The sequence below is a fragment of the Arachis ipaensis genome, chromosome B05 (assembly GCF_000816755.2).
Source record: "Arachis ipaensis cultivar K30076 chromosome B05, Araip1.1, whole genome shotgun sequence".
Taxonomy (NCBI): Eukaryota; Viridiplantae; Streptophyta; class Magnoliopsida; order Fabales; family Fabaceae; genus Arachis; species Arachis ipaensis.
The window spans coordinates 140,852,805-140,865,361 of NC_029789.2; the positions used below are offsets into that span (position 1 = coordinate 140,852,805).

The 12,557-nt window shown below is 38.8% G+C and overlaps 1 protein-coding gene across 1 annotated transcript in view; it reads right to left on the reverse strand.

Moving 5' to 3' along the window:
- LOC107641335 (lupeol synthase) overlaps positions 111-12,557 on the reverse strand; it is a 41,469-nt gene continuing 29,022 nt past the window's right edge. The window contains exons 14-18 of the mRNA XM_016344831.2: positions 11,421-11,564; positions 11,061-11,238; positions 10,819-10,899; positions 376-459; positions 111-259 (exon numbers count right to left, since the gene is read on the reverse strand). Coding sequence (XP_016200317.1) covers positions 149-259; positions 376-459; positions 10,819-10,899; positions 11,061-11,238; positions 11,421-11,564 — 598 coding nt within the window. The 3' untranslated portion in view covers positions 111-148. The remainder of the gene's footprint in view (positions 260-375; positions 460-10,818; positions 10,900-11,060; positions 11,239-11,420; positions 11,565-12,557) is intronic.

Genomic DNA, 12,557 nt, shown 5'->3' on the forward strand with positions numbered 1-12,557 from the left:
TATTACGTACAGACAAGATGTTTTACTGTTTAGGGTTTAATTCGATATTTTAATAACTTTGATCATCTATCTATAGCTAGCACATAAATAAATATATATAAGAAGAAAAGCATGGAGGAGTAGTGGTTGAGTTGGTGGATTTGGATCATCATGCATGCAACCCTCTACGCCGATACTCTCCAAGAGCCCATATAGGGTATATGTTACGATATGATCCATAGTTTATGACACAGTTTCTGAAAACCACTCCTGTTGCTTCCTGGAAAATTGGATTAGAAATGATCAAAAGTTGTGTGTATATATATATATATATATATATTGATTATAGAACCACTTTTACTAAGTGCTTAGATATAATTTATATGGAAGAATTACCGGCTGTGGGAAATCTCCATCTTCCATTTGCGAGTTGATTATTAACTTTATTCCTTTGTGTATGGGTGTAGCATCTATCTCACCCTTTTTAAGTTTTAACAACAAAACTCCAATGATTAGCACAATTTACATTCATTACATATAAAAACTTCCTTCAGAAAAATAAAAAGATCTTCATTCTCTTCATATCAACGGTTATCTCATGTTGAGGTTAGTTATAAATAGTCTTTTTTTTCCCTTTAATATATCATTATTTTAAAAATTTATTGCCAAATTGTCACTCTTTTTAAAATTATTTATTCAGGTGTCACTATTTTTACTACGATGGCATTTTATAAGAAATAAGTTATAATCCTTTATGATATATTTTATTATTATTGAATGAAATAAATTTGATTTATCATAAATAACATTAATTCTTAATTNNNCACTAAAAATTTAGAAATTCTCGAAACACTCTCTCTGCTGTTATAATAATTTTCTCTTATTTGCTTTTTTTTTTCAAAAATTTCCTTGGTTCTTGATACGTCACCATTATCCTCGGCCGCTCGAAAAGCTCGGCACGTGAATAGATAAGATCGGCCTCACTCATTTGAAAATAGGAAACGTGCTCAACAAACCTAATCACTAAAATAGAATATGATAACCAACTTACAAACTCGGACTTATCTACAGTAAACGGGTAAAACAACTTCTATAAAGCCGAATTAATATTCTCAGCTAAATATCAGGTTCCATTCTCAGTCTTTATATTTACTTAATTACTCTCACTCGAGATTATCACTAACTTGAGTGTTGGAGTATCTTTTACAGGTATTCCCGCCGCAGTGTTTGACCTTGACCAACGTATAGCTCTTCCACTCTACCTGCAACCTGCTCGGAATCGCTAAGCTCGGTCACTCTAGTACTCGGACGAATCACTGGCGCCCACCGTGGGGCCGGAATACATCTAACCCCACTTTTCCCTTTGTTTAGTCTTTTACTCTGTTTTGCAGGATTTCCGATCCTCGAACATGGCTGACAAGGAAAATTCACAACCCACACAGGCAGAGCTTCTAGCTCAAATCGCCGAACTTCAGGCGGAGGTGCGGAGGATAGCTGAGCTGTCCGCTTAGAACAATGAAAAACACGAAGGAGAAAGCTCCAAAAGCTCGGCTCAGGGCAACACAGATTCCCTGAACATCATTCCACCTAAAGAGAAGCTCACCCTTGAAAATCCCTTTTCTGAAGAGATCACTAAGTTCCAGATGCCAAAAAATTTTGTGCTACCCACGGCACTGGAACCATATAAGGGGTTCGGTGACCCCCGAGCTCACGTTAAGAAATTTCAGTCCATGATGTTCTTTAACGACGCTAATAACGAACCAGTGCTTTGCCGAGCTTTTCCTACTTATCTTGATGATGCTGCATTACTGTGATTTTCTAAATTGTCTGCAGGTTCCATTTCCTCTTTTGAGGAGCTGGCGAGATCTTTTATTGATTACTTTGCTGCATCGAGAATATATGTCAGTGGATCAGACTACCTGGGAACAATCAAGCAAGGCCAGCACGAGAGCTTAAAGGACTACATGACCAGGTTTGCTGAGGCTACTATGGAGATCCAAGACTTGGATCCGGCTGTCCACTTGCATGCCCTCAAAGCTGGCCTCAGACCTGGAAAATTCCGGGAAACTATCGCGATAACAAAACCAAAAATACTAGAAGAGTTCCGAGAAAGGGCCGCAGGTCAAATGGAGATTGAGGAACTCCGCGAGGCCCAAAAGTCGGACAAACAGCCACATCGAAGAGATGAGGAAAAAGCTCTCAGATCGCCAGGCAACAGGGATACAAAGAAACCTTTCAAGTTCACACCAAAATACAATACGTACACCAGATTCAACACCAAAAGAGAGAACATCATCAAAGAGATTCTGAATGCCAAAATCGTGAAGTCACCAGCTCGAGCAGGGAACTACCATGACCAAAGATTCGTGGATAGAAGCAAGCATTGCGCCTTCCACCAGAAGTTCGGCCATACCACGGACGACTGCATCGTTGCAAAAGACCTGCTCAAAAGACTGGCACGCCAAGGGCTCTTAGACAAATATGTCAAAGGTCGAAAAGCCAGAGGAGCAAACTTGGACAGGGACGAGCACAAACAAGCAGCGACAGATAAGAACAAAAAGGAACAAACAACTCCTGATCCGCCAAGAGGAATCATCAGCCACATATCAGCGGGATACGCTGGCGGAGGTGAAACAAACTCGGCCAGAAAATGAAGCTATAGGGCAATGCTGGCAATCGAGGGAACACTGCAGCCGAAGAAGGAGAAGGACCCAAATGTCATAATATCCTTCAATCAATCAGACTTCAGATCGGCAAGCCCTAACCTCGACGACCCAGTGGTGATCTCCATCCAGGTTGGAGAGCTGTTGGTAAGAAAAACACTGCTGGACCCAGGTAGTAGTGCTGATGTTTTGTTTTATTCTACCTTTAAAAAAATGAAGTTATCAGAAAAACTAATACAGCCCTCATCGGGAGAATTAATTGGGTTCTCCGGAGAGAGGGTCCCCATCATGGGACACATATGGCTAACGAACACAATGGGAGAGATCCCTATGTCGAAGTCCATTGATATTCAGTACCTAATAGTAGATTGTTATAGCCCTTATAATATTATAATTGGGAGACCCGCCTTGAATATATTCAAAGTGGTAGTGTCCACATTACACCTGTGTGTTAAGTTTCCAGTGCAGAAAAACAGAATAGCAACAGTCTACGCCGATCACCAAGAAGCTCGGCAGTGCTACAATGCTAGTCTAAAGCAAATCCAAACGAAACAGATAGCTCGGCCCCAAGTCCAAGCGATACGCAATTCTACCGAAGCCACAATGTTAGCCGATCTCGACCCTAGAGAAGACCTCGGCGAGCGACCCCAACCAATGGACAACCTGCACCGAGTAACATTAACAGCAGATGAAAAGCAGTATACTTACATCGGAAAAGCACTGGAGGGGGATGAGCGAACAGAACTCATACACATACTGCGCCAGAATGCCGATCTGTTCGCATGGACACCGAACGATATGCCTGGAATAAGTCTAGAGGTTATCTGCCACAAACTAACAATTGATAAGACAGTCCGACCAGTGGCACAAAAGAAACGAAACCTCGGAGAGGAGAGAAAGCAAGCAGCACTTGAAGAAACCAAGAAACTCTTCAATACAGGTTTCATCAGAGAAATTCGCTTCACCACATGGCTATCAAATGTCGTAATGGTAAGGAAAAACTCAGGTAAATGGCGCATGTGCGTCGACTTTACAAATTTAAACAAAGCTTGCCCTAAAGATGCATATCCATTACCTTGCATTGATAAGTTAGTTGATAGTGCTTCTGGTTTCAAAACCTTGAGTTTTATGGATGCATACTCTGGTTATAACCAGATTTTGATGCACCCAGAGGACCAAAGCAAAACAGCTTTTATAACAGAACATGAAAATTTTTGTTACAATGTAATGCCTTTTGGCTTAAAGAATGCAGGTGCGACATATCAAAGATTAATGGACAAAGTATTCCAACAGCAGATAGGTCAGAATATAGAAGTCTATGTAGATGATATGGTAGCAAAAACGCCTGCACAAGGGTCACACTGTGATGACTTGGTAGAAGTTTTCAACCAACTCCGAGCATATAACATGAGGCTCAACCCGGACAAATGTGCTTTCGGAGTCTAAGGAGGGAAATTCCTCGGCTTCATGCTAACCCCACGAGGGATTGAAGCCAACCCAGAAAAGTGTCACGCAATACTAAATATGGCGAGCCCAAAGACAGTAAAGGAAGTCCAACAACTAGCAGGAAGAGTAGCTGCCTTGTCATGCTTCATCCCTGCAGTAGCAAACCGATCTTATCACTTTTTCCAAACATTCTCTAAAGGCAGAAAATTCACTTGGACAAAAGAATGCGAAAGTTCTTTCATGGAACTCAAAAGGGTCTTAACGTCACCCCCCATACTCCAGAGACCAGATATGGGTAAGCCTTTGCACTTATATTTATCAGTGTCTAACCATGCTATAAGCTCGGTCTTAGTAATCGAAACAGGAAAAAAGCAAAACCCAGTATACTTCATTAGCCGAGTATCACAACCAACAGAAACAAGATACCCAAAAGTAGAATAGTTGGCGTTGGCATTAATCACTACAGCAAGGAGACTACGACACTACTTTCAGAGTCACACAATAATAGTACGAACTGACCAACCATTGAGGCAGATATTAACCAGACCAGAGCTCGCCGGACGATTAACAAAATGGTCTGTCGAGCTCTCTTAGTTCGACATTCATTACGAATCAAGAAAAACTCTGAAATCGCAAATACTTGCCGACTTTGTATCAGAAATGACCAACGAAGCACAACATACAAAGGTCAACTGGAGTATGCACGTTGATGGAGCATCAAACAAGGAAGGCAGCGGGGTAGGAATAATGTTAAAAGAGGGAGACACAGTGATAGCCGAGCAATCACTACAATTCCGCTTCAACGCAAGTAACAATTAGGCGGAATATGAAGCCCTGCTAGCAGGACTAAAACTCGCCCAACAACTAGGGAAATCTTGGATAACAGTTTACTGCGACTTTTCACTAATAGTGCACCAAGTAAAGGGCGAGTACCAGGTAAAAGATCCTTTGTTAGAGAAATATTGGCTCGTAACAAAGGATCTCATCTCAAAGTTCAGCAATTTTGATATTATTCATGTAAACCGAGAACAAAACACTAGGGCCGACGTGTTTTCCAAGTTAGCCACAACAAGGCAAACAGAAAACACATCGGCACTGTGCCAACTAACACTTGACAAGCCGAGTTTCGAGCAAAAAACAGTTCTAAACATCATGCAGGTACGAGATTGGAGAACACCTTTTCTCAATTACATCAAAACATGTGCAATACCAGAAGAGGAGCCGAACTTACCGCTTTTCCGAAGAAGAGCAAGCTTCTACACAGTAGTCGAAAATACACTGTACAGACGAGGATATTCCCAACCACTCCTCAAATGCATCAGCAAAGATGAAGCCGAAGGCGTTATGGCAGAAACACACGAAGAGGTCTGTGGAAACCACATCGGCGGCCGAGCACTGGCAGCAAAAATATTGCGAACAGGATACTATTGACCGAAGATAAAAAGGGACTGTATTTCAAAAGTCAGGGCTTGTGATAATTGTCAAAAGCACGCCACCCTCTCATAGACCCCAGCTGAAGAGCTCCACACCATAGATGTAAGCTGGCCTTTCGATAGGTGGGGATTGGATATCCTCAGACTTTTTCCGAAAGCGCCAGGCCAGGTAAAGTTCCTCTTAGTAGCAATAGACTATTTCTCTAAGTGGATAGAAGCACAACCACTAGCACATATAACGGCAGAAAAAGTGAGATCTTTTCTATGAAAAAAACATTATATGTAGATATGGTATCCCAAGAGAGATAATCTCGGACAACGGGAGACAATTTATGGACCATAAACTCGCTGCTTTTTTAACAAATTTTAACATTAAACACCATTTCAGCTCAGTCGAGCACCCGCAAACCAACGGACAAGTCGAATTAGCTAACAGAATTATCTTACATGGCTTAAACAAAAAGCTCGGTGAGGCCAAAGGGGAGTGGGCCGACCTCATTCCAGAAATCCTATGGAGCTATAATACCAGCATCTAATCTGCTACAGGAGAAACTCCTTTCGAGCTAGTGTACGGGGCAGAAGCACTAATACCAGTAGAGGTCAGCGTCCCAACATTAAGGGCCGAGCTTTACGATCAATCGAGCAACTTGCAAGCTCGGACAGCCGAGCTGGACCTTGTGGAAGAAGAAAGAGACATTTCAGCCATAAAGCAACGAGTCAGGAAACAGTTCATAGAGAAAAGACACAACAAAAGAGTAGTTCACAGGTCCTTCAACAAAGGAGACCTTGTGCTCAGACGAACAAAAGAAGCTCGAAAACCTCCAGCACATGGCAAGCTAGCAGCAAATTGGGAGGGACCATTCCGAGTACAACAAAACCTCAGAAAGGGGGCGTACAAATTGGAAACTCTTAGAGGGGACCAACTCCCAGGAACATGGAACGTCTCCTCACTAAGAGAATATCAATCATGATACATATTGTAAACCCGTGGATGATGGTACTCTTTTTCCCCTTCGAAGGTTTTTTTTTTCCCAAAAAGCATGGGTTTTACTCGAAGAGGGTTTTAACGAGGCCGGACGCCACAAATGATTGTACAAACGCCATTACTATTGCAAATAAACAGTTCATGCTATCATAATCCTAATAATGGACATACCTTATAGCAAAAGAGTGTTAATCAAAACAATCCGAGCTTCATACTCGGTAATATCCAGAAACATAAGCCGAGCTTCATACTCAGAAAAAATCCAAACAACAAAAGCAAATCAAGTTTTTACAACGAATCGTAAGGGCTTACTCCGCCTTATCACCTATACTAGAGCTACCGCTCTCCTTATTGATAACCTCATTGGCCGTTGACGACCATTTTCATTACGAAAACACCATTGCTATTGCAAAACAAAACCTTACTGTTATCATAACTTTGCCAAACGTCATATCTTATAAAAGGCTAAACAGTCACAATAAAACCGAGCTCTATACTCGGAAACCAAAAAATCACAACCGAGAATAATACTCGGAATTATCCAAAACGCAAAACAAACAAGTTAAATACAAGTTCTAAGGCCAAAGCGCTATATATAAAGCTTACAAAATAAAGCATAAATAAAAAAGGCCTACTCTGCCTTATCATCAATACTGGACTCCTCACTATCACCTCCAGCAGCAGCCTCGTCATCCATAAGCTAACCATTCACGACCACCTTCATAACATCAAGTCTCGAAGCATCGGCTTCCGGGTAAAGCACCTTAACCTAAGAAACGGCACGCTCAAAACCTTGAGCAAAAGCCTTGTAAATTCCACTCTCTAACTCTTTAATCCGAGCAGAAAGTTGATCATTTTCGGACCCCATATTCTTCAATCATTCAGAAGACGCCTGATGCAGCCGCCTCTCCTCAGCCAATTCCAACTCTTTCTTCTCTACGGAAGAAGATAGCTCAGCAATTTTCCCCTCCCTTTCCTGGATGATTCCAGACAGCTCCTCAACACGGGAAGCCTCCTTCTCCTCCCGGCCCAAAGCGAGCTCTTGTGCCCTACCAATGGCCACAATACGAGCACCAATCACCTACAAAAAGAAAACAAGTAATGACAACATCACAAAAACACCATGCACAACACTACAACAGTTAGTTATACCTGAAGAAACCGGCTAACACCAGCTCGGCCCACTTCATCAATCATCTTTATGTCATCCGAAAAATAGCAAAGCTCGTCAGCCATAGTACTAAAAGGGTAAAGCTTTGCCCACAGAGATCTAGCATACTCATTCTCATCATATCCATGAAGCCTTTTATGCGATTCATACGCAGACTCAACCATTTGCAGTATCATTGAAGACTCTCCTTTACCGTCCAACACCTCGGTGAGACCACCTTTCGCATGTCCTCTCTTCCGTTTAGACTTCTGCACGGGGCCATATTGAACCATCGCAGCAGCAGGACCCTTCCCCACAATGGAAGAAACTTCCTTCTCACTTTTCTTGCGTTGGTTGAAGTAAGACTTCAAACCCGCAGTGGTAATAGCAGGAGCTTTCTCGGCTGCAAATCAATAACAATCAAATCAGGAGGGACATGTCAAAATAAAATAAGGGAAAACAAACATAATAAAACAAATTACCTAAGTGTTCATACACAGCCTGCCTATCAGTATCCCATTTCAACATTTCAGCAACCGACAACAAACCTTTTGGACCCAAAGACTTAAACAAGAAATCCATCATGATATCATCATCAAGAAGCCTATCATCTACATCCAGTGCTTGATATGGCTCGGGATACCAAAATAAAGGGAACCTTTCGACTAAGTGCTCGTTTAAATAAAAGGGAAATTCCTTAGGAACACTTCTAACCTTTACAAACATGGATTTGAAATCTTTAAACGAAGATTTATATAAACCAAATATAGCCCGACGAGGATAGCTGCTAAGGTTCACCCACAAACCCCGACTCACCCCTTTCGCTTGAAATAAAGAGAAAAATAGCCTGAGGGACGGCGGCTGATCTAACAATTCCATTAATATCTCAAACGCCCGAACAAAACTCCAAGAATTAGGGTGAAGCTGCGTTGGGGCGCAATTTAACCAATACAAAATCCCACACTCAAACTCGATAAAGGGAAGCTTCACGCCTAGCTCAGTGAACAGACAACTATACATATAGAAGAAGGACTAATCATTTAATCGGTCACAGACCCGATCATCCCTCCTGCAAGGTAATAACTCTATCCTAATGTTACTACCATCTCTGACCCAAAAGTTCGACCCCAACAGCCTCACCGACTCCTCATCATCAAACTGAGACACACGCTCTTTTACCCTAGCATCAACCCAACCATATGGGTCACCCACATTACAGTTCTCCATCAGGGGCAACGAAAGAGAAAGCAAGAAAGCAAAGAAGAAAAGCAGGGAAGAATCAACACTGACCTTGCTTACTCATTTTCAGACAGGAAGAGAAACAAACTATTTTCCAAAACCCAGCAGTTTGAAAGAAAAGAGAAGTACAACAAAAGATAACCTCTATGAAACAAACGGTTACTAAACCCCTTGCATTTAATCCAGATTGTTAAAAAAGAGAAGCATTAACTCACTAAGGAATCCAACGGACAGGGGTGCCTCGAAAAACGGGGCACGTTTCACATCAATCATGTCATAATGGCGCGAAGAACGAAGCCACTACTACACACGAAAACGTTTTGCATTCTGCACAGAACCAAGCCGAGCTTGGGGGCTGTAAGGAACATACACGGCAACAATTCAACGGCCGAGGCTTGCGACATCTCTGATTCGAAAAGCTCGCCTTAGTCCTGTCCAAACTAAGGCAAGCTTGGGGGCTATGATACGTCACCACTATCCTCGGCCGCCCGAAAAGCTCGGCACGTGAACAGATAAGATCGGCCTCACTCATTTGAAAATAAAAAACGTGCTCAACAAACCTAATCACCAAAATAGAATATGATAACCAACCTACAAACTCGGACTTATCCACAGTAAACGGGTAAAACAACTTCTATAAAGCCGAACTAATATTCTCGACTAAAGATCATGTTCTATTCTCAGTCTTTATATTTACTTAATTACTCTCACTCGAGATTATCACTAACTTGAGCGTCGGAATATCTTTTGCAGGTATTTCTGCCGCGGTGTTTGACCTTGACCGACGTATAGCTCTTCCACTCTACCTGCAATATCGGAATTGCTAAGCTCGGTCACTCCAGTACTCGGACGAATCAGTTCCTATTGGAGAACCTCTATAATTTTAGCTATCCTTCACACACACACACACCCCCCTCTCTGTGTTGCAGAAATTTTTGATAATTTCATGTGTATGAAGAAAAGCAATAAAATCTAACGTGGTTGGCACTCAATATGGAGTTTTCATTTATATCAAGCCTATTGTATAACAACATTTTTTTTTACTGAATCACCAAATTAAATTCAAATCATCATTATATAACACTACTATTTATTTGATCTTTTCCTAATTCAATATGCATAATTTCTCTTTTATTATTGCGATAATATAAAGTTTTACCAAGTTATGATCTATGTATTGATTTCTATTTGGTTATGTGTTATACCATGTATTCTTCAATTGTTCAATTCTGTAACTATTTGTTATATTATATTCCCTTCCCTTTCTTCCTTGTTTTTTTTATGGTACCCTTTAATGTTCTAAAAAATTGATCAAATATTCGAAAAATTAGAAACCAACAGACTTGTCTTACTAAAAGGAAAACATAATTTTCTTAAATATAGATATTCAAAAGGTAATATCAAGCTTATGACATGAAGTAACTTCCTTTAGCAACTGGGTCATAGGTTAATAAAACTTAGATTAAATTAAAAGTTAAAATTAATTATGATAAATTAACTTATTTTATTTAATAATAATAAGATATATCACAAGAGATAATTTATTCTTTATTTTAGAGAAGATTGAGTTATTTCTAATTTAACAAGGCTTTTTTTACAAATTTCCAATAATTTGTAGGAACTTATTAACTAATTGTGACGCGTATCTTTGAAAAACCAATCTGTTAAATGTTAATAGTAGCGGCCTTTATTTTAAGAAAAAATCTAGGAACACAATATAAGCTAATTCAAGCTAATTCTTTATATTTTTAGTTTTAAAATTTGAAAAATTAAGATAGTAAAAATTATTTTTTTATAATAAATCTTTTATTTTTCAATTAATTGACTCTAATCGGCTACTTTTCTAATTAATTTCCTAGCACAACCGTTATTTTAATTATATATCATCATATAAGAAAAATTAGATAATTTGAAAATGTTAACCTGTCCTGCTCCAATAAGAGACAACAAAGCCCATGAAGTTTGAATTAAGTTGGCGCGGCTGCCTTCTAGATTTGTATATACCTAAATGAAGGAAATTGAGCGTGTAAGGCAACACCAAAATAACAAAACCCCAACAACCCAAAAAAAGGAAATTAAACATGCATGTAATAATTTAATGATATTCTTTAGTTTCTTAGTATTGTCCAAAATTAAGAGCAAAATGAAATTTATTAAGGCATGACCTTGGTTTGGCATGACAAGTAACTTTCACCCCAACCGCCATTAGGAAGTTGTTTAGACAACAAAAATTGACATGCTTTGCGCAATGCAGGACAGTTATGGTAGTTCTTTCCAACGGCTTTTAGTGCCTCTACACCAAACCATGTGCCATATGTATAACAAACTCCCCAACAACCATACCTGTATAATAAATGTTCTCATCAACTATGTTAAAGTACGATTGCACTTAATAAACAATTTAAATTAAAAAGTAATAAAAACAAGACATTTCATTAGTTTCTAATAAATTAATCCCATCTTTAAAAATAGGATAGCATAAGGAGTAAATTTTTGGAAGGGAAAAAGCAAAAATAAATAAATACCATGAGCCATCTGAGTTTTGTGAGTTTTCAATGAAATGGATTGCCTTGGAAATAGAGTGATCTATTTCTTGTCTTCTATGCATTGGGTATTGCTCTCTAAATATAAGCAAGCCCTGCAGTGCCGATGATGTGCACTCTACGTAACTATTTCACAACATGCAACTCAAATTATTAGCTGAATTAATGAACTAATTCCATAATATAAAAGATCTTATATAATGTCATGAAATTATTTCTGCTAAAAGTTTAATTAATTCACTAGAGCAAACTCGATAGATTGTGGCAAAAATGTACTAGTGGTTTTTGATACTGTCGCTAAATAGGAAGATTTCGGCTGTTTGGGGGGAATTTTTTGGTTGTGCAGCAAAATCTCAAGATTTAGCGGCGGTTTTTACCCAACAGTTGCAAAACTATATATTTACAAATGAAGCAAAAATATATATGACTATATATCTAATCCGTTTTCTTATACAATGATCTCTTTTTAAGTGTTGAAACATGAACTGTGTGTGGGCTTGAAACAGTTGCAAAACTATATAGGTGAATGCTATGGTGCCTAAAAAATGGTGCCTATTTACTAAAAAAGGTTAAAAATTAATATTTAATTTAAAAGATATAAAAATAAATTATTTTTAAAAATTCAAAACTTACTACAAAAGATAAGTTAGGCAAAAGTTAGACAACAATTGATAGGCACTATAGAATTGGCCAACTATATATTTACAAATGAAGCAAAAATATATATGATTATATATCTAATCCGTTTTCTTATACAATGATCTCTTTTTAAGTGTTGAAACATGAACTGTGTGTGGGCTTGAAACATGATGAACTCTGGTCTGTGTGTATGTCTGGGCTTGAAACTTGATGAACTGTGGTCTCTCTCTCTCTGTGTACTAGGCTTGATACATTTAAAAAGTATTGCTAAATTCAAGGCACACTTTTTTACAATTTGAAAATATACTATTTATTTCAAATTTTAAATTAAAAATATTATTAAATAATAAAAAAATATTACTTTAATTTTAACAACACTCTTTAAATATTGTTAAAATTATATAGACATTATAACTATCAAAGACTGCATATATATAAATGTCTTATAATTAAATATTTTCTTTTAAAGTAATAATGCAA